We start from the raw sequence: 22,921 nt of genomic DNA on the forward strand, positions 1-22,921 counted from the left end.
GTTTCTTCCCGTTCTCTCTTCTCCGTGCTGGAGGGAGTACATGTCACAATGTGCTGTCAAAGAAATAATCCTCGTAAGGTCTTATGTGTTTAATATTTCTCTAGAACAAGCTCTTTTCCCACCAGCTCGCTCTTCATGCCAGTTTGAGGACGCAGCAGAGACAAACCACCCAGGTTTCAGCTGAAAGGTAGCTCTCTTACTTATTTTAAAAACACTTGCTCTCCAAGCACACAGGAATGTTTGGAATAATTTTGTCAGCCTACGGGCTCTTTGTTACTGAGCTCGTAATTAATATGCATAATATCACTAACTTTTCAGCCAGAATGAGCAGTCTGTGCTATACCCGGCGTGTAAGGAACCTGTGGGCTCCAGCACTTGCCTCTTGGGTTCTTAAGGCGACGATCCCGCACAAACCTGTGTGCCAGCTAAAGAAAGTAATGGTATTGTCCAGCTTCTCATTTACAGTGAAGACATTCAGGAGATTGTAACGTCGGGTTGCGTTTAGTGGTTGAGAGGAGGCGGCAAAACACCTAGCAGGGTAGCCAAAAGAATACACACTCACGCTGGCGTTGGGGATTCCACAGTGTGTTCTTTAATATACCTTCTCTTCATCAACCATATAAGCCCGGTTGAACGGCTGCAGCTTAACAAACATAGCGCACAGTGTTCGTACAACCCATAACGTTGCAAACAAAGGTGTCTGGAGAGGTAAAACATAAAATCCGTCCCTCCTCATGTACTAGCGTGCAAGCACATGTCCACACCATCACAGAGAGAGAGAGCAGAGAGACCAGTGGCACACACTGATGACACCAACCCTCGACTTGGGTGTCTTAAAGGGACACCACACCATAGTGGCTGTTACAAGATCCTGTGACCTGTATCATTTAGTATCAGATTGTGTGTGTGCAGCGTGGAAAATGATAGAAACGAATGATGTTGGGTCAGAAATTTTGAAGACAACAAGGTAACCAAGTTTTTAGATCCAATTAAAATCAAAGATCCTCTGGAAAAGAGCAGAATTCTTGAAACAGGGTTTATTAAACCGAGTCATATGAACAGCAAGACAACACATAGCAAAGCTAAGTGATAACTAAACCTCACTGTACATTTGACATGCAATCTCTGAGCCATTATTATTATCCTCTACACTCCTGCATTTCACTTAGATCTATTTGTTGATGGCATCTTGATTCTCGTATCTTCTTTCTAACCAAAATATGCTCTTATTTATTTATTTTTCTGTCACACCCTCCACACCAGATGTTCTTAGATCATCACCACTACCTTCTATATTTGCCAAACACCACACAAACCTCCCTATTTCATTTATTATGTGTTTGTGTGATTTATTTATCTGGTTTTCATCCCAGCTCTGTTATTATTAATAGTATTAATATTAGTTTAAATTATTATTGCTATTATTAATTTGTATATATTATAATTATGATCTAGTTTATTTTATGCTCCAGATCCAATTCATCCTTTTTGCACTTGTATTCAATTCAATCAGCTCCATTTTCAACTTATTTAGCTTTTAATCTTTTATTAGGCTGATAATCCAGTAAGGGATCTACTATCCCCATTTATTCCTATTTTATTATTCTCTTCTAGTCAGTTTTGCCCCAGACTCTTTCAGTCTCTCTGTATTTTTGCTTAACAAATATGATCTTTCAAATTAACTTCCTTAAACAGTGATAATACTATTTTTCAGCAGGAGTATCTATTTTCCTCTGTTCAACAATTCTTAATTTTTATGCAAACCTATTTCTTTTCACTACTTTGTTGCTCCTCTCCACACACCTTAAGGATGATTTCTTAATTTCTTTCTTTATTTTTATGTGGAATGCTCCTGACACAACCCCAAAGGGATTTGTGTCTCTGGGCGTCTTTCACTTGTTAGGCAAGTGTGTAAAACCACCACAGTTTGGAGCCACTCAAGTGGGGCAGTGACCTTAACTAAAAGCTTCTTATGAAATGATGAATAAAAAAAATAAGATAATAATATTGAATGCTAGCTGCTTTTATTGCTGTTGTTGTTGTTGTTAAAGCTCCTTTTGTCAAGTATATCTGTCTATAACTGTCATATATGTCCGCACGCGTTGTTTAATAAGTCTACACCTGTTGAATTTGGTTACACATAAGGGTTAAGATATAAAGGATTGCCTCGTTACTAATTTTTAATTGTTACTTGATTATTATCGTTGTTACGGTAATAAGTAAACAATCACATTATGAACAAACGTGATCGAAATAACTCTCTCTGACTCTGTTTGCATGAAGAGCCTGAGGTATTAATAATGCTTAAAGCTTTGAAATGTGTGTGTGTGTGTGTATATATATATATATATATATATATATATATATATATATATATATATATATATATATATATACACACACATATATATATATACATACACACACAGTGGGGCAAAAAAGTATTTAGTCAGCCACCGATTGTGCAAGTTCCCCCACTTAAAATGATGACAGAGGTCAATAATTTGCACCAGAGGTACACTTCAACTGTGAGAGACAGAATGTGGAAAAAAAAATCCATGAATTCACATGGTAGGATTTGTAAAGAATTTATTCGTAAATCAGGGTGGAAAATAAGTATTTGGTCAATAACAAAAATACAACTCAATACTTTGTAACATAACCTTTGTTGGCAATAACAGAGGTCAAACGTTTACTATAGGTCTTTACCAGGTTTGCACACACAGTAGCTGGTATTTTGGCCCATTCCTCCATGCAGATCTTCTCGAGAGCAGTGATGTTTTGGGGCTGTCGCCGAGCAACACGGACTTTCAACTCCCGCCACAGATTTTCTATGGGGTTGAGGTCTGGAGACTGGCTAGGCCACTCCAGGACTTTCAAATGCTTCTTACGGAGCCACTCCTTTGTTGCCCGGGCGGTGTGTTTTGGATCATTGTCATGTTGGAAGACCCAGCCTCGTTTCATCTTCAAAGTTCTCACTGATGGAAGGAGGTTTTGGCTCAAAATCTCACGATACATGGCCCCATTCATTCTGTCCTTAACACGGATCAGTCGTCCTGTCCCCTTGGCAGAAAAACAGCCCCATAGCATGATGTTTCCACCCCCATGCTTCACAGTAGGTATGGTGTTCTTGGGATGCAACTCAGTATTCTTCGTCCTCCAAACACGACGAGTTGAGTTTATACCAAAAAGTTCTACTTTGGTTTCATCTGACCACATGACATTCTCCCAATCCTCTGCTCTATCATCCATGTGCTCTCTGGCAAACTTCAGATGGGCCTGGACATGCACTGGCTTCAGCAGCGGAACACGTCTGGCACTGCAGGATTTGATTCCCTGCCGTTGTAGTGTGTTACTGATGGTGACCTTTGTTACTTTGGTCCCAGCTCTCTGCAGGTCATTCACCAGGTCCCCCTGTGTGGTTCTGGGATCTTTGCTCACCGTTCTCATGATCATTTTGACCCCACCGGATGAGATCTTGCGTGGAGCCCCAGATCGTGGGAGATTATCAGTGGTCTTGTATGTCTTCCATTTTCTGATGATTGCTCCCACAGTTGATTTCTTCACACCAAGCTGCTTGCCTATTGTAGATTCACTCTTCCCAGTCTGGTGCAGGTTTACAATACTTTTCCTGGTGTCCTTCGAGAGCTCTTTGGTCTTGGCCATGGCGGAGTTTGGAGTCTGACTGTTTGAGGCTGTGGACAGGTGTCTTTTATACAGATGATGAGTTCAAACAGGTGCCATTCATACAGGTAACGAGTGGGGGACAGAAAAGCGTCTTACAGAAGACATTAAAGGTCTGTGAGAGCCAGAGATTTTCCATGTTTGAGGTGACCAAATACTTATTTGCCACCCTGATTTACGAATAAATTCTTTACAAATCCTACCATGTGGATTCATGGATTTTTTTTTCACATTCTGTCTCTCACAGTTGACGTGTACCTCTGGTGCAAATTACTGACCTCTGTCATCATTTTAAGTGGGGGAACTTGCACAATCGGTGGCTGACTAAATACTTTTTTGCCCCACTGTATATATATATATATATATATATATATATATATAAAAGATTAAAAACAATAAGTGAGCTGTCATTTTTAGTAAATAAAGACGTCCAGTTATGTAATAATATGATCTAAGTTTAAATGTTTGAATAAGAAATCCATGTTAAGGAGACATCTGTCGTTTCAAGTCATACTGCTTTTAAGAGCCCTTATTTTGAAATCCTGCGCGTTCCTTAAAGAGTTCTTCCTCTCTGAGGAGCACCCGGGAAAGAGCTCAACAACTGTGAGTGAATTTACAACATAAACAGGTTTTGTGGGTCGTGCTGCTGAGCCTGGTCCAGGGGTGGGCTGTGACCGACAGTCTCACAGAGCATTTAACCTAAAACACTGAGCTAATGAAAAACGTGGTGATTTTAAGAAAACATTAGGGCTATACCTTCCAAAAGTACACCTTGTCGCCTTTTCTTAACAACTTTTCTTTGACTTCGAAATGTCATCGAGGTCAAGGAAAGAGAGTAGGATGGTACATAAGGGAGTAGGGAAAAGAGAGCTGAGAATCCTAACGACCTTAAAATGGTCTCCGTGAAGCTAACCGCCGCTTATCTGCGGCTTAAATTTTCTTGCGCTCCTGCACTAAGTTTTATGGTAGCGCTTCTCCTTCGTTGCTTATTTTTGTTCAACAGACTAAAAAAAAAGGATTGACACATCAGAATTACGTTTATTATAGTGTGCCTTTGAAGACACAGTAAAGGTGTGTGTGTGTGTGTGTGTGTGTGTAAATGAAGAAATGAAAATGAGGATATGAAGAGAATATGTTTTTTAATTTTTCATTTGATTTACTTCTATTGGAAATTCAGTCAAATCTTCTTGCAGTTGAGAAGAAATTTCCTTTAATTTCTCTGGAATCTTGCGGCGTCTTTGTGAATGTTGGCACACAGGTAGAGTAATCAACTGAGAATTTCATGTCAACTATTATGTCCTTTAATTTCTCCAGAGTCATTGAGTGCATGGAGCTGAAGCTCTGCACACATACAGTGTGGGTGTCCCACAAGAGGAATTAGTTGAAACTTTTTTGTTAATTGGTAATTGTTCTTCATAATTCTGGGTCACTCAGTAAGATTAACTTAAAATGATTAAGTAATGAGAATAATTTAAGGGCTGATCCATTTTTAAATACCTTCGGAAACTTACTAAACAGATTTAGATCATTCTTCCAGTCAAGTCAGGGTTAGCCTTGAAAATTCTGCATTTGTGAATACAAATATTTCAGTTAAAAGCTGTTACAGGAAAAATGATTCTATGTTTCTTTACCTTCTTTTAAATGTGCAAGCATGCCCTTTTGTCTATGGTTAGATTAGTTTAGAATTATCTTTTTAGACTTTCTCAGCAAAGACATACTGTTTTGGGACATATTGTTTTAGATTGTTTTATCTCTCACAGCTTTCTCCCAGCTCTCTGCTGACGAGACTAGCGCCACATATGGAGTTGTTTATTTTATCTGTTTTGTATTTTCTTATCCTGTTCTCACTGTCTTTCCTATAAAAAGTGCCCAGCCTCTGTACACGTTGTGAGTTGTTCTGAACAGCTTACCCGTGTGCACGTTAAAGCATAAAAAGTAACTTTGTCTCATTGTGTCTTTATTTCTCCTGGGTCTTTTACAGAGTTTTCCCCCAACATTTCTTGGTCCTTCGACAGCCGGAGCGCCTCCATCGTGTCCCATCTCCGTGACCAGTCCACGTTGTTCGTCTGTCGACAGCTCACACACCAGGTGTGTGATAAAAGTCCAAGAGCGTTTAAATTCGGGTCTTGGCCAACGTCTTAGAAAGCGACCCACGGTGGTGGGACCCGATCGAGGTGGACCAGACCCGGCGACACTGACCAGGTAGATACAGACACACTGACACAATCTTGCGTAAAAGCGCATTTTGAATTCAGGGAATTTAAAATAGCGGAAGTAGCTCGTCGACTGGTAGCTCTGGGAGCTCGTCGACTGGTAGCTCTGGGAGCTCGTCGACTGGTAGCTTTGGAGCTCTGGGTAGCTCCCCCAGCTGGGTCTAGACTGGGTCTAGGGAGTAAGTAGCTCTGGGAGCTCCCCTTATCATAAGGGTTCTGGTCGCGCGCGCGTCGAAGCTGTGAGTGTGTGTGTGTGTGTGTATTGTTTTAATTAATGGAGCAAGCTGAATTTTCACGGTCCAATAAGAGACTGAGCTGCTCCTACTGTGTTTTTCTTTTACTGCTATTCACTGACGTGCTGGTGAGTTGAGAGAACGGTCGAGTTCCGTCTCGTAAAGTTCACACCGCTTTTGGAAATAGTCCGAAAGTAGAAGGGCGTGTGAGCAACCACTCTCGTCTCTAATACCAGCGAAGGTGATAGCAGCTGTATTGTGTATATATTACTTAAACAAAAATAAGTAAATACATAAATAAGATGGGTAATCAAGCAAGTGAAATTAAAACTCACTCCTGCTGACGAGCAGTGGTGAGAAAAGAAAAGTCCAGACGCCGGACAAAAACAGTGTCTGTAAACTGAGAGATTTAAGAAAACAAAATATAAACAGTCAGAAGAACAGAACTCAACTGCCAGTTTAGTAAAACCAGAAGACGAGACACTGTGCAGTTCCCACAATCCTTTTAGTAAACCATCACTCACTCCTGCAGCCGCATGTGCAGCAACACCCATATCAGGAAGAACATAATAATCCCTTATTAAGTGAAAACTAGAGATCACAGTAGTTTTGTAGTAGTTTAAAAGGGTTGAAAACAGACCCCACTGAGTAGATATACATATAAAAAGTACGAAATAAAGATGAACAAAGGGAAAGTTACAGTAGAAATTATCTTTAGAGTATTTGAAATTAATAATAGCAAGGATAACAACCTGTAAAGTGATATTAACAATGAAACACAGTTGGCATGATGACCATGCCCAGCATGTATAAAATGAATATAAAGCAAATAATTCACACGAAAATATTTTAATAAAATAAATAAGGTATATTAAGGCTGTGTCATTGTTCAGCCAAGGACAGTGTGTGAAAAGGTAACTGTCTCCACCCTGGGAAAAGGATGATTCTGCAGGTCATCTGAAGCCCTTGATGGATACAAAATAAAATATAAATAATATATTATAATAGAACTGCCTGGTCCGCCATGCAACAGAGAGAACAAATGTGACCGCAGATTGGATGAATTCTAAATTATCTGTTTGCTGAATAAGATGATCCTAACTATCAAATTGGCTCAGGAGTAGTATAGTGGTACACACTGATAAAATATTATAATATGCTATTGCTGTTATATAAGACAAAGAGGATAATATTAACAATGACATAATATTAATATGAAGAGGCACCTTAATCGGTTATGATGTGAGGTGGATAATTGTTAAGCAGTAGTCTGCATCAAGCTTAAGGTTTGCTAAAACTCAGTGTAATGACATGTGAGATGAAGACAATACAGAGAATAACTAAACTAATGAAGTGCATAGAGGCACTTGACCAGCTTGAAACCTATCATCCTAGAATGACACATTGCTGAGATATAGAGCACACCTATAATAACAACCAATAAGCAACCAATATTTATTTGTTTCTTTTAGAGCAGAAGCTGCTGTAACACACCCAAAGAAAGACTCTAGGTCTGACCAACCGTTTCAGTCATGGGCAAAAAGATGTCAGTCAATAAAATTCTAAAAGATAATTTATTGACAAAAAATATATCAAGAGATAAAAGATAAAACAGTCCAGTGTCCCACTTAAGAATTGTATAAAAACACACAGTCCCAAGGCCAGAGCCAGCTATGCCACACAGCCAAGTTGCACTCCACATGTTGCCTTTAACAGGGTTAGAAGTTGTCCTTGGAGACCCACCACCCTGCAAGCATATAGTCAGTGGTCACTCAAGCCTCTGCAACTCTGCTGCCTTTAGGCTGTGGCATATAATAGGCCCTGGCCTGCACAGAGAGACAAAACGACACACTTAATATAAAATTCATAGGGCAAAACCCATCCATCCCAATCATATCTGATTTCATCACATTACATACCTGCACAGAGAGACAAAACAACACAGCAGTGTTTGTAGTGTGGGCTATAAGTAGACCAGTGTATCAGTGCAATCAAGTACACCTGCCTCTAATTAGTCCAACCCCATTCCAGCCATTGGCTCACCAAAAATGTGACACACACAAAACCACTCCCAACCCAGTGCAACTTCACACAATAATATGGAGCTGAATTAACACAGGCACATTAGTCTACCATGTTACAAGCTGCATGCTATTACAAGCCAACATATGCAGACTTCTGCCTTGTTCGGGTGGCAGCATTTTTCTTTTTTCTTTTGTGTCCTGACACGTTTATGTTTTTTGTTTTTGTTTGATTATTTTGTTGGTTTTGGAAACGAATTTAAACGAACTTGTGACAATACTTGAGAATCACAGTGACACATAGTGATTAGGCATATGATTGAAAAATGCCTAGGTTTAGAGCTGTGAGCTATGAGCTGTGAGCAATGCAAAGTTAAATATATATATATTTGTATAAATGGGAAACAACCCTAACTTGAAAGTTTGAAATGTGTGAGATCCATGAATTGTTTGAAGAACTAGAAATTATCTAAAAATGCCTTAAGTGAAAATGTAGAGTTGCATCTATTCTCCCAAACCAAAAAAAAAAAAGGAGAAGAAGCATTCTGTAACTTAGAAATAAGGCTGACGTGTTGACAACAGACTAAAACACTAATTCGCAGGTGGCTATCAGGAACAGAGAGGCGAGCAAAGTCACAAACACCAAGGCTGCAGACAGCCACGCAGAAACAGCAGATAACATAGAGACAACGCCTGCTAGAACCGTGGAGAGGAAGGTCACTTCACACGAGATTGTAGGAGTAGGCCACAGAGAAATAATGCAAAACAGTTTTGAGGCAGCCACTTAAACTGACAGTTTTCAAAGGACAAATTAGTTGTAAAGTCAGCTTCAGGCCACACAACTGTACAACAATTAACTGCCCCTTTAGAACTAGTACATACAGCAAGTGGCCGCAGGTGCTTTATTAAATGCATATATGACCCGTCGTGTCCAGTAAATTTGCTAGGTAGAGACGCTCTGACAAAACTTAAGATAGCAGTCATGCCATTCTTTTCTGGTATTACACCTGAGTGCATGCTAAATGACACCCGCCACATCCACTTTCCAGAAACCGACCGAGTATCACAACATTCTGAGATTTAAACAAACTCCAGGCCCAGATCCACCTTATGATCAGCAAGTGTGGAAGCTAGGAGAACAGCATTTGACCTTACAGCACAGGCCGAAATTGTGTAGGTTACGCAGTAACCACAGATAGTAAAATAATAGAAGCAAAACCACTTTCTTCTTCATATTCTGCACAGAGCGCTGAGCTGTCAGCTGTGATTTGCGCATGTGAAATACACAAAGATAAACAAATAACCATTTATATAGACAGCCAGTATGTTTTCTCTGCTGTGCATCATTTTGCAAAAAATCTGGAAAACCAGAGGAATGATTACACCAACCGGAAAACCAGTTCAGCATGCCAACCTCTTACAACGCCTCTTTCATTGCTACAGGCAATAACTTTGCTGACAGAGCAGCAAAACAGGCGGCACAAAAGACAAACATCACATTGATGGCAGTAAACACACATCAGATTCCACTGGATGTGTTGAAAAATGAACATAAAGCAGCAAGCACAGCAGAGCAGGCAAAATGGCTAAAACACGGTGCAGTTCTGACAAACGACTTAATGATGTGTTATGGCAAGCCAGTGCTGCCAAAATCTCTCCACAAGATGGCGGCATTAGTGACTCATGGCTATACGCATTTGTCATCGGGGGGAATGACCTGTATTGTCAACTCTCATTTCTACACTGTAAATTTTGAAACTTCAGCAAAACAATTTGTCAGAACGTGCATGACGTGTCAAAAATATAATGCTCAGGGAAATCTGCGACCAAAAAGAGGCCGTTTTCCCACTCCACCTTATCCTTTTCACACAATTCATATGGATTTTATTGAACTAAGCGAATGTCAAGGGTCAAAATACGCCCTAGTGGTTATAGACGTGTTCTCAAAATGGCCGGAAATCTATCCAGTGAAAAAGGCAGATGCAATTTCAGTAACAAAGTGCCTGTGCAATCACTTCATACCCACATATGGCATCCCAGCTTTGATACGATCAGACAACGGCACTCATTTTGTAAATGATGTCATCACTAAGGTCTCTGAAGCACTCGGTTTCAGCATAAAACACCACTGTGCTTATCACCCTCAGAGCGCAGGCCTTGTAGAGAGAACTAACGGCACTATAAAACAAAGGCTCAGGAAATGCATGGCAGAAACAGGAAGGCCGTGGCCTGAATGTTTGGGTTTAGTGAAAATGTGGATGCGCTTAACGCAAGGCTCCCATAAACTAACTCCATTTGAAATCATTCATGGCAGGCCGTTCCCACTGCCGATCACCAGTCAACCAATAGACAAAGCAATCAGAGAAAACACATTAGCAGAATGGATGTCTAAGCTATTGGAAAACAAAGAGATCATTGTACATAATCAACAACCTGATGATGTTTCTCCAGTGTCTTGCAGACTAAAGCCCGGTGACTGGGTTCTGATCAAGGTGCTCCAAAGGAAAAACTGGAGCACACCCAGGTGGGAGGGGCCATACCAAGTCCTCCTCACTACACCGACCGCTTGCAAAATTGCGGAACGACCATCCTGGATCCATCAGAGTCACTGCAGACGAGTAAGTGAAGCCATCTAAACACAGCTGACCAATGGCGTGTCCAGCGGGGTGGCCTGGGGGGGCACAGGCCACCCCCCAAACCAGACTGGCCACCCCAGGTGCCACCCCAAAGGCAAAACGATAAAATTCAATCAAATATCCGATTATGTTTTCACGGTGACGCTCAGATATCCGAGTGTAAGTGAATGCAGCATCGCTTCTGCGCTATGCGCATCACGTTAGCAAAGGTAGGAGAGCCAAGCGCGAAAGACGGCACTGCAGGAAACAATTTTTCGGTGAAAGAAAATGAGGACAGAATAAATGTCCCGGTAAGTAATATTAAGTTTGCTGAGTTTAGTAAACTTCGGTGAAATTAGAATACCAAGGAAAAAAATAACACTTAAAGAATTATTGCAGCCGTGGAATATTTCAGACAGTATGCTACTGAGGGGAGCTAACATAAGAGTTATGAGTTATAAGATATAATCTAAGTCGTAACATTGCTGTATGGAGCTGCAGATTTGGTTGCAGGTTAACATAGCTGGACTGGCCATCGGGCTTATTTGACTTATTTTTTATTTTTTTTGTAATGGCATGAACAATGAGAGGTGGTGGATTGGCCAGATGCAGGTCGATGTGTAGAAATAACTCCGTTGTTTGGTGGTGGCTATGACGGGGCTTCCACAGAGGCAACAGGTGGACGAGGGAAGGGGAGGCAGGAGGAGAGACCCGAAGCAGCCGCCAGTCCGAGTGTCAGGTGAACTGAACTTCAGGTAAGAAGTTATGACCTGCAGTCTATCTGGGTCAGATATAAACCAAGTTTAGGTGGAGTTTATTTTCATGTTGCTGACTTTTTACTGTCAGTTGCAATAACTCATACTGCGTTCTAGCCAGTTTGACGGAGTTTTTATACAGCTGGGTGGTGCTATGATGTTACTGATAGTGAACTTTATTTTATTCATAAGGTTAGTAGAGTTGCCAACGGCTCCTTAAAAAAATGGAATGGTCCCTCATTCAGAGAAAATATTACGCGTTTCGTATTGAGCTGAGAAGAGACGCAGTTTGTCCCGGACTTTAGCTAGAATGGAAAAAAGACACAAAGCTGGATTTATTCTGTCTTTATGCTGCACAGCTGCCTCTTCTTCTCTCATTCTCTCCCCCTCCCTCTCCTGTTGCTACTTCAATCATGAAACTGATCAATGATCAGCTGATCGGCTTTTCTCTCTTGTTTGTTTATCGCCCACCTTGCGCCAGAAAGAGGAAACCAGCGGATATTGCGCTAAACAACAGCAGCACGTTTAAGCTTGATCAGCTGTTGTTAGAATGTATTTAATATTAATTTCTAGTATCAGCTGATGTTTGCTGGAGCCACAGCTGTAAAGCTGCTGGTCATGATGTCTGTTTAGATATGTGGTGAGAGGGAAACATGAAGATGAAACCAGGAGATGTCCTTACTGAATCATCAGAGCTGAACAGGTGATGGAGAAACAGGTTTACCTTTTAGGTGACATGAATGAGTTGAAGTTATGAACTGTTTCTGAGAGACAAATAACACCAGGATCCTTTTTTATGTAGCTGACAGCTGGTAACTGTGCAGGGGCGGGTCTAGCAAAGTTTTGCCAGGGGGCCAGGTAGGGCATTAACAGGGAAAGGGGGGCACAAAGAAATACTTTTCTTTCTTATTCTCATTTAAAATACCTAGTTTTTATTAAATAATTATCTAAATCTTACAACCAAAGTTTTTATCTGACGTAAAATGTATAGAAATCATACATATACCAACAAGACTGTACATCACTGTCACAACAGCGTTTGTTTTCAGTCAAAGTCTTTATGGCTTTACTACCTGGTGGGTCGGCCTGTAGTGAAAATGCCCAATTTTTCTGTCCCAGTCCAGCCCTGCAGGTTAATACTGGCAGTGTCACCATGCCAGCTGACTGTATTTCATCATCAGCCAGTGTTGTTCTTTATCAATATTACCAAAGTTTATCATAAGGCAGCATAGAAAGTATTTACTTGCTTTCAGGTTTTATTCAAATATTAGTCTTTTCATTTGTTTCTCCACTTTTTTCCTGTTTCAAAATCAAACACCAGTTTGTGAGAAGATTATCTTCTTTTTTTAACAGGCAGATAAAGTTTTGCATTGGAACTGGCTAATTTGTCAATTGTTTGTTACAAATGTTCGTATTTTAATTTTCAAAAATGTTTTTGCCCAAAACATATGTGCACTATATGTCAGTAAAAATACTATGCAAATATTGATGTCCTTGAATGCTGAGTAAACACTGACAAAGCACTGATTGTATCTCTTGTACTTTATCAACGCAGTATCTAAAAACTTTGCACCGTAGTGGTTAAAATCTCATTCTAATAAGAGTTAAAAGTGCATTTGGTTATTAGGTTTATAGGATTATTGAATTATGGTTAAGGGTTGGTAGAATTTTTTTTTAAACATTATCTGCCAATTAAATCTGCCACCCTTCTCCAAATCTGTGCCCCTACCTGGCCCCCCCAACAAAAATTTTCTAGACACGCCACTGCAGCTGACAGCAGGCTTGCCCACTTGTTGTGATCTCGCCCGGTGGAGGGGTCAGCTTTCCTGGCCGGGGGGTCTACTCGCGACAGGAGGGTGTGTCCCGTCGTCATGAGGTGGTGGCTCTTAATAACTGCAGTGGCCCTGACCATGGCCGGGCTCCTCATCTTTGCTTCCGTGAGGGACAACAAGTCACGCAATATGAAGAAAAGGCAGACACTGTATGACAAAGGACAGTACACCAAGTTTCCCCATGGCTACGCCACTAACTTTTGGTGGCAGTTTATGAACACTACAGCTCACTGGAATAATAAAACTGACTGCTATGCATGTACCCATATGCCCCTATCCTCGCAGACGTCTGGCCTGTGGCCGTACAGCATACCTGAAGATCGCAGTTGGTGTCTGTTGGGCCTGGCAACACATCCAGGCTACGGTACTCTTTGGTCCAAGGCCAACTACAGCATCCCAGCAAAAGCAACCTGGAGGTCATCATCACCCACAAATGTGAACTGTTCCGGACAGACCTACCTACTGACCTGGCCCCAAGTCTCAGACCCACTGCCTGATGTAATTCTACTGAACAAGCTGAACGCAGCGCAACTGCCAGTATGTGTGATGAACAATGGATCGCGGGCAGTGGGGGAGCTGCCTACTCACCTATCTACCGGATGCCACTACAAACAAAGACTCAGTACCAGACAGGATGTGCACGGACGGCACCAAGCAGTAAAGGAACCAGAGTTTCGCATCTGAGGAGGAGTGAAATTCTTACAGAGCTTGATCCCCGGCATTGGAGCTGCCGAGGTGCGGGATCACGTGGAAATCAACCGATATGCTCTGCTACGACGCATCAACTTTGACAAAGACCCTGGGACCGGCTTTAGCAGGAGAACAGAAGGCCATCAGAACGATGGTGCTGCAGAACAGACTGACTCTAGACCTGCTAACAGCATCACAAGGAGGAGTTTGTAAGCGGAGACATTTATGAAGCTTTGCAGAATTTGACCATTCTGCAGAAATATGTCACTGACCACACATCTGGAGCAGCTACACCGCCATGTCTAAGAGTAATGATTTCAAAGATGATAACAACTACAATGACTGCTTATGTTGCCGTGCCTCAAGAAGAACAGCATCCTGTTGCAATTCTGTTAGAGGAGAACTTGTAATAACTGCTAATGAATGACGTGGTGATTAAAAATGACTTGTCAAGTGATCACGCACTGATTAACACATTAGTAGTTTATGCAGGTACAATATAAGGTTTTTATCCTTTATTTTTTGTAGTTTAGTTTTATTATTTTTTCTTGTTTATTCCACTTGTTATTTCATTTACTATGATTTTCATTTACTATGATTTTCATTTACTATGATTTTCTTTGTTCTTTTTATTATTTTATTTTGTTTTATTCTTTAGACCAAATGATTTCCATTTCTGCTATGCTGACATTTTGAAAATTAAAAAATTGCTTAAGATACTTAATAAATAACCTTCACAGACAATTGTTGTATACATTTAAAATAAGTTAAAACAGGAGGGAATGTTACAGGAAAAATGATTCTATGTTTCTTTACCTTCTTTTAAATGTGCAAGCATGCCCTTTTGTCTATGGTTAGATTAGTTTAGAATTATCTTTTTAGACTTTCTCAGCAAAGACATACTGTTTTGGGACATATTGTTTTAGATTGTTTTATCTCTCACAGCTTTCTCCCAGCTCTCTGCTGACGAGACTAGCGCCACATATGGAGTTGTTTATTTTATCTGTTTTGTATTTTCTTATCCTGTTCTCACTGTCTTTCCTATAAAAAGTGCCCAGCCTCTGTACACGTTGTGAGTTGTTCTGAACAGCTTACCCGTGTGCACGTTAAAGCATAAAAAGTGATCTTGTCTCATTGTGTCTTTATTTCTCCTGGGTCTTTTACAGAGTTTTCCCCCAACAAAAGCAAATTGGTAGTATTCATTGAACAGATTCCAGTCTTGATTATTTTCACAGTTGTTTCACATCCTGGGGCAGGATGAGTCCCCTGGCCTGCAACCATAAGTACTGCATTGTAATACACTAAAATAAAAGATTTGCCAACTCACTATCACAGAAAATACAACCATGTACATCCATTTTTTTAAACTCCATTTGAAAAGGTTTTTTTTTCTGTTTGGTCACCTGACTCCATTCAAAATCTTTAAGAATGCAGCGATTCATTAGAAACCTTCCCAAGCAAAATGCACTACGAGCTTGGCTACGTAATGGTGTCACGGCAGCTGTCAATGACGTGGGTCTGCCGTAGTGAAACTACAATGTTCAGGAAATGGACTAGAAAAAGCAATTCTTATGTACTTAATACTAAATACACGTCAACGTTTGACAGGTACCACCGTAGCATTGGTTACCAATGTCATTCAATTTACCTGTCAGTGGTTCTAGTCATCTGGATGATACATTTGGGGATAATAAAAAAGATAAAACTGGATTTTAACTAATGTCAATGCTAGGCAATAATCCAGATCGTAGTGTAAAGTTTGGAAACAGGTGGGAACTGGTCCCAGTGCCTTTCTTTTCTGTTTACCCTCTCCTTTACGAATCCTGTGCTTTATCCAATCAGACGATGGCAGAGGACAAACCGTGGGCTCTGATCTCAGAGGTGGGCGAGCAGGGTTTCATCGAAGAGGTCACTGACATAATAAAACAACACTTCAACATAATCTGCCTCAGAGACTTTCTACAAAACCCCCAGCAGCACGGCCCAAAGATCCAGGTCATACTGATGTGGAACACCTTCCCTGCAGCCGAGCCGTCGCTGCTCAGCTCGCTTCCATCACTAAAAGTGGTCGCCAATGGAGGAGTGGGCATCGACCACCTGGATGTGCCGTACATTACCAGTCTCGGGGTGAAGGTGGCCAACACGCCCGGCGTGGTGAGTGTCGCCACTGCAGATATGGCTATGGGTCTGCTGCTGGCATCCGCAAGAAAGATAGTTGAAGGTGAGGTCAAAGGTTGAAATCTGATCCCAGGGTGGAGCAGTTTGAGTAAAACCCAAAGATATTTAAACTGGAAATATGGCAATGTTTCTCATAGGTCACCAAATAGCTGTTGACCCCAAGACTACCAGTATACCACAAAGCCTGGTGGGAGTCGAAGTCACCGGGTCGACTCTGGGGATCATCGGAATGGGACACATCGGATACAAAATTGCTCAGAGAAGCAAAGGGTTTGATATGAAGATCCTGTATCACAACAGACACAGAAGGTAAGCACCAATTCATCGAACAGATCAAAAAAATCCTGCTAAAGTGACCTGAATAGATACACAGTACTTCACTACTGCCAGAAGTATTCACTCACCCAATGCAAAACTCAGATGTAGCGTTGTAAATAGGGATGGGTATTGATAAGATTTTCACGATTCCGATTCCGTTTTCGATTCTGTTTAATGATTCGATTCTTTATCAATTCTCTTATCAATTCTTTTTAAAAAAGGAGAACACTGAGGTCGATTAGCTTAGAACTTTGTTTTATATCTTCTCTTTGAACAAGATAGAAATTTAGGAGTAACATGGCCTTACAAACCCAACAGTGAGATCTTAAGAGATCCAGCCTATGGCTCTTCAATGGGGTGTCACAGGGTCCCCAGGAAAAAAAATTGTAAACGTAAAATAATAAAATAAATATTCTTCTGTAGCAATAACAAAGTATAAAATAAATTATTCTGTAGCAATTACACAAGAATATCCAGTAATGTCCCTGCCTACAATTAAACACATTCACTTACTGAACTTTCGTCTATCCTGGCCCGAAAGGAGATGCTACCGGTAGACTGCAGCGAGAACTGCCAGCATCTGAGCCAGCCAGACTCTGTCTGTCTCTCTCATCATGGTCACCTAAACGCACAGTAATGGCAGTAATGGCAGATAAGGCAGATCGCGCTAACATAATATGCACTGTTAGTTGATTATTCACCTGCCGCATTAACGGGAGAGGACGTGCAAACGTTACCGCTGCTGCTGGGTTGAGATTCACGAGTCCGGAGCGGAATTAAAAACACGACATTCATTTGAGGTCATCGTGTGTTTTGTGAGCAAATGCTTTTGGCACTATAGTGTTTTTGAATCCCAGCTTTTAAAGAAATCTGACATTAATAAATGTGGCAGCATTAACTGTACATTTGTGATTGCTTTTTTTTTTTGTGCTGTTCAGGAGAGTTGAAGATGAGCAGTCAGTGGGGGCGAGTTACTGTGAGAACATGGATGACCTGCTGAGGGAGGCCGACTTTGTTGTGCTCGTTGTCAACCTTTCCCCTGAAACCAAAGGCCTGATCAGCCACAGGGAGCTGTCCCTCATGAAACCCACTGCAACCCTGGTCAACGTCAGCAGAGGTGAGGATACTGTGACTGCGAGTCTTCACCAGTCTCTGAGTTTCAGCCTGATTTTGTGACTTTTCATGTTTCAGGTCTGGTTGTTGATCAGGATGCTTTAGTCAAAGCTCTGCAGTCTGGAGAAATTCGAGCAGCAGCTTTAGATGTGACTCATCCTGAACCTTTACCCAGGTAATATGTCTCTGAAGACACCCACGCTCTGCAGCCAGAGCAGTACATCACATAATAATAATGATGAACTCTTACATGTGAGGCACTCAAGGTTAATGGCTTCTTGCATACAGTGTAAACAGACTCTTATTAGAACAAAACAGGGCCTTTAAGTTGTGTTTTAAGCCATGCAGTGCTGGTTTCAGTGTGACGCTTGAAGAATCTTACATTTAATATTTTTTCAAGATGTACAGTTAAGTCCATTATTTGTCAGACAAAGACAAAATCTTTGTAATTTTCCCTCTGTTCACCACCCAGTGGATTTTAAATCAAACAGTCTGATTAAGACGCAGACTTTCAGCTTTAATTCAAGGGGTTCAACAGAAGTAATAGATTAACTCTTTAGGAATTACAGACATGTTTATATATACATTTACACATTTTTTAGACACTCAAAATTAATTGGAAAAACTAAAAACAAAAGCTAAATATAAGGACGGGTTTCAACAGTTGTTTAAAAATCCTCTGCTGTCAATGACTTACTGAAGTCTAGAACCAATGAGTGTCACCAGATGCTGTGTTTTCTACTCTGCCAGAGCTTTACTGCATCTGCCTTCTTTTTCAGCTGGTTTGTGGGTCTCTCTTCTTTCAGTTTTGTCTTCACTATCTGAAAAGGATCTTTTATTGGGTTGAGATTATGTGACTGACTTGGCCATTGAATAGTATTCCATTTTTTTGCCTTGAGAAATTCATGAGAGTATTTTTTTCATTGTAGATTGTGACAATATTACACCTACCTCCCTGAGAGTGTTTGTGATTTGGTTAGGTATTAACAATGGAAATGATTCTGTCATCATGCACTTTTGTTGTCTTCTGTGGTGTTTCAGTCTGAGCCGTTTTTCCTCGCTCTCTCTGATGTGTTCATTTTGTTTGGAGAGGAAAATATCCCCCCTTTACCAGCCTGTGCATGCAGTCACACAAAATGGGATGAAAGTTAAAGGAAGCATGAATGAACATCAGCTGTCTCCTGATGCTTTTCTTGCTGTGTTCTGTGCAGGGATCACCCTCTCCTCAGCCTGCCTAATGTACTCATCACACCCCACGTTGGCACCTACACCTATGCTACATTAAAACGGACGGTTCAGTGCATGGTGGATAATGCCGTAGCAGCTGTGAATGGCCTACCTGTTCCCAATGAAGTCAAGTTGAAATGATTTTAATTAATATTGCCAAGAATTTTTTCTATTTTTTTCTGTCCCTCCTATAAAAGAAGGTGAGCTGGTGTTAGTTAGAGATTTATTTTTGGCTCTTTGGTTTTATTGTGGACACTTGTTGGGCAACAAACTGTAAAAACGTAGGTTTTTGTGAAGAATAGGACAATATTCCTGCTATAGGATAAACTGTGTTGAATCTCTGACTGACTGTTGAAACTTTAATTCGTTTGAGGAAAAACTGTTTCATGTTCACGTTAGCAAAAAACTTGCAATAAAAGTCAAAGAACGAAAGAAAAGTTGCAGCTTGAATGCAACCACTCTTAGTTTATTAATCGAGTTTAAAAAAAAAAACTTCTTATTTTTACATGTCACATGTTTTTAAAGTATGTTGATGTCATTTCAGTGGAAAATATGTGTAATTATTATTATAATTCTTACTCATTATTATTACTCACTTCCTACTAACACAAGGCCTTTTAGGTGGGTGGAAAGTCTTTTTGGGGAAGTTGCAAGGCTGATATGTGACTGCTTGTCCTTATGAGTGACCATCTTTTCCTGTTTGGAACCAGGCTGATAACTCTGACCATGGTGCACTTATGCCCTGGACTGCTGGCCAGAATTACATCTCCAGCTTTGAAAGAAAAATAAATCTTGTGTACCCTATTTTCCGTGTGAATGTGGTGGTTTTCTACTGGTCACTATTGGAACTCATTTCTTTCTTTTACTGAGGCCATTGTGTTGCCTACTTTTTAATTCAATTCAATTTTTATAACTTAATGTTAAAATTATATAGCGCCAAATCACAACAACCGTTGCCTCAAGGTGCTTTATATTGTAAGGTAAAGACCCTACAATGAAAAAAAGAAAGAAAACAGAGAAAACCCCAACAAGCATATGGCCCCCATATGTGCAAGTGCTTTGGTGACAGTGGGAAGGAAGAACTCCTTTTCAACAAGAAGAATAACCAGGCTCGGGGAGGGGCGGCACCCTTAATCCGCAACTGGTTGGGATTAAGGGAGGAAGACCGAATAAAGACACGCTGTGGACGAGAGCCAGAGATTAATAATAATTAAATAATTTAATGTAGAGAGGTGTATAAACAGAATACGAGTGAAAAAGTTGACTGAAGAAGAAAAACTCAGTGCATAATGGGAATCCCCCAGCAGTTTAGACCTACTGCAGCATAACTGCAACCCTAAAATTTGCTGGGCCGCTAGTGGTAATAATGTAATAAGGTTGCAGAAAAGCAACTTTATTACAAGCAGAAAAATGTTTCTCATAGGTCACCAAATAGCTGTTGACCCCAATACTAGCAGTATACCACAAAACCCGATGGGAGTCGAAGTCACCGGGTCGACTCTGGGGATCATAGGAATGGGACACATCGGATACAGAATTGCTCGGAGAAGCAAAGGGTTTGATATGAAGATCCTGTATCACAACAGAAACAGAAGGTAAGCACAGTTTGGACAGTTTATGAGTTTATGCGACAGAAAATTCTGTAATAACTGATCGAAAATATCCTGCTATAGTGAAATGAATACACACTATTCAAAAGAATTAAAGGAACACTTTAACACAAAATTAAATCAGATCTCAGTGTGAAGCACAGGGCGCCCACCCTGGACCTGCCAATTCTGGTATTCTATTGAATATGTTAACCAGGCTCCAGTGAGCACAGGGCCAGGATGTCGGGCCCTCAGAACCCCCTAATGAAGTCTGTTTCTGATTGTTTAGTCAGAGACATTCTCTCCAGTGGCCTGCTGGAGGTTATTTTATAGCTCAGGCAATGCTTATCAGGCTCCTCCTTGCACTAAGAGGCCAATACCAGTCCTGCTGATGAATTAAGGACTTTCCAGCTCTCCTACAGTAACTGCCTGTCTCCTGGAAGCTCCTTCATGCTCTTGAGACTGTGCTGGAAGCAAATCTTCTGGCAACTACTAGTGCAGCCTTTGTAGGGTCCAGGCATCATGATACCAGTAGTGACACTGAGCCTAGCCAAATGCAAAACTAGGGACAAAACAGTTTGAAAAGAAGAAGAGAGAAAAATGTCACTAGCCTCCGCCTGTAAAACCAATTCCTGCTTTAAGGTTTGTCTCATTGTTGCCACTTTAGTGCACCTGGTGTTAATTTTTATCATCACCAAAGCATTTGATACTGATTAAACTCCCTCTGCTACTCAACTGATCAATATACCAGAAATTTAACTGACTTGATGCTGTTTAAATATATATTAAATATCCCAATTTTAAATCTGACGTTAATACAGTGTTTATTGTACATTTGTGATTATTTTGTGTGTGTGTATTGTTCAGGAGAATTGAAGATGAGCAGTCAGTGGGGGGCGAGTTACTGTGAGAACATGGATGACCTGCTGAGGGAGGCCGACTTTGTTGTGCTCGTTGTCAACCTTTCCCCTGAAACCAAAGGCCTGATCAGCCACAGGGAGCTGTCCCTCATGAAACCCACTGCAACCCTGGTCAACGTCAGCAGAGATGCGAGTCCTCACCAGTCTCTGTGCTTTCAGCCTGATTTTGTGACTTTTCATGTTTCAGGTCTGGTTGTTGATCAGGATGCTTTAGTCAAAGCTCTGCAGTCTGGAGAAATTCGAGCTGCAGCTTTAGATGTGACTCATCCTGAACCTTTACCCAGGTAATATGTCTCTGAAGACACCCACGCTCTGCAGCCAGAGCAGTACATCACATAATAATAATGATGAACTCTTACATGTGGGGTACTCAGGGTTAATGGCTTCTTGCATACAGTGTAAACAGAATCATTAAGTTGTGTTTTAAATGATGCTCTGCTTGTTTCAGACACATTAAAAAAGTTTAAAAAGCTGCTTGAAGACCCTTACATTGAAATCTTCTTCAGTTGGTTTCATAATTTGTTTACCACATCTGACTTTAAAGATTTCAAATCTTGTCTCGTCTGACCATAGAACAGTTTTTCACTTTGCCTCAGTTCAGTTTAAATTAGATTTAGCCCAGCGAAGACATTATTTTAATTGGGGAGATGTGGGCTGGAAGTAGTTCACTTTCAAAATAAAAGCATGCAGACACCGTGAAACTCACAGAATAAAAGATTAAAATTACTTCCACCCTGTGACAGATGTAGGGATATCCATGATAGAATCAGGCCTGCTTTTAACGCCTTGCCCATAGATGACGGACATCCTGTATCGATTTTTCAGCCTTGTCTGTTGCGCCCAGAGATTCCTACAGATTCTCAGAATCTTCATAAAGTTTACATTCAGGAACATTATTCTAAAATTGTTCCAGAATTTGTAAACTTGATTGTTGACCCTCTGGCTATCTTTACTTCTGAGACACTCGGCCACTCTAAGGTGCTCTTTTTATGCCCAACCATGTTACTGACCTGTTGCAAACTGACTAATTAAAGCTGTTTCTCTTTAGTAACTTACATGTCTGATTGTTATGCAATTTTCATCTTCTACACCACCTTTAATCTTACTTTAAGCACAACAAGCTGGAGAGGAATATATTATCCCTTTACCACATCCTTGAAGGCATCCTTCATTTAAAGAGAAATAAAAATAGAATAAAAATGAAAGGAAGCGTGAATGAACATCAGCTGACTCCTGATGCTTCTGTGAAGCATGTATATATATTTATATGTGCAATTCTGCCGAGTGTAAATAAATTATGTATGTTTTTACCACACATACAATAGTACATATAAGGACAGAAGGAGGGACGGACGGATGGGTGGATGGATGGATCTATGGATGTATGTATCGATAGATAAATGAACACAGCACAGTTGAGGCAACAGAGTTGAGGATCTCTAACGCGCAGTAAATCTTTGCAGAGCTACAGTCTGACCGTTAACATGCCTGATCGTAATAGAAACACATAAAACACCACTTTAAATGACAGTA

At 40.7% G+C, this 22,921-nt stretch overlaps 1 protein-coding gene across 4 annotated transcripts; it reads left to right on the top strand.

Moving 5' to 3' along the window:
• LOC146549265 (uncharacterized) lies at window positions 1-19,683 on the top strand. Of its 4 annotated transcripts, XM_085261607.1 has the most exons (9): window positions 4,271-4,287; window positions 5,666-5,886; window positions 10,603-10,769; window positions 11,436-11,521; window positions 15,886-16,264; window positions 16,359-16,530; window positions 17,478-17,656; window positions 17,731-17,827; window positions 18,864-19,683. In XM_085261607.1, exons 5-9 carry the CDS (start codon window positions 15,889-15,891, stop codon window positions 19,018-19,020), a joined length of 981 nt encoding a protein of 326 aa, XP_085117733.1. In that variant the 5' UTR covers window positions 4,271-4,287; window positions 5,666-5,886; window positions 10,603-10,769; window positions 11,436-11,521; window positions 15,886-15,888; the 3' UTR covers window positions 19,021-19,683. The 4 variants fall into 4 exon arrangements, with proteins under 4 accessions (XP_085117734.1, XP_085117732.1, XP_085117733.1 ...); XM_085261608.1 differs by lacking the exons at window positions 4,271-4,287; window positions 5,666-5,886; window positions 10,603-10,769; window positions 11,436-11,521 and adding exons at window positions 1-187; window positions 319-440; XM_085261606.1 differs by lacking the exons at window positions 4,271-4,287; window positions 5,666-5,886; window positions 11,436-11,521 and adding an exon at window positions 319-434.
• Window positions 19,684-22,921: the final 3,238 nt, after the last annotated feature.

Source organism: Mchenga conophoros, linkage group LG22 (assembly GCF_057382185.1).
Source record: "Mchenga conophoros isolate Kocher_MC1m ecotype Shallow Benthic linkage group LG22, M_conophoros_male_GT1.1, whole genome shotgun sequence".
NCBI lineage: Eukaryota > Metazoa > Chordata > Actinopteri > Cichliformes > Cichlidae > Mchenga > Mchenga conophoros.

What these genes read in the sequence shown, in the direction of transcription:
- LOC146549265 (XM_085261605.1), top strand. Translation starts at nt 9,558, where the DNA reads ATGCCAACCTCTTACAACGCCTCTTTCATTGCTACAGGCAATAACTTT. An exon ending in ATCAGAGTCACTGCAGACGA is followed by an intron (nt 10,770 to 15,885) that starts GTAAGTGAAGCC and finishes TTATCCAATCAG; the next exon opens with ACGATGGCAGAGGACAAACC. An exon ending in CGCAAGAAAGATAGTTGAAG is followed by an intron (nt 16,265 to 16,358) that starts GTGAGGTCAAAG and finishes TGTTTCTCATAG; the next exon opens with GTCACCAAATAGCTGTTGAC.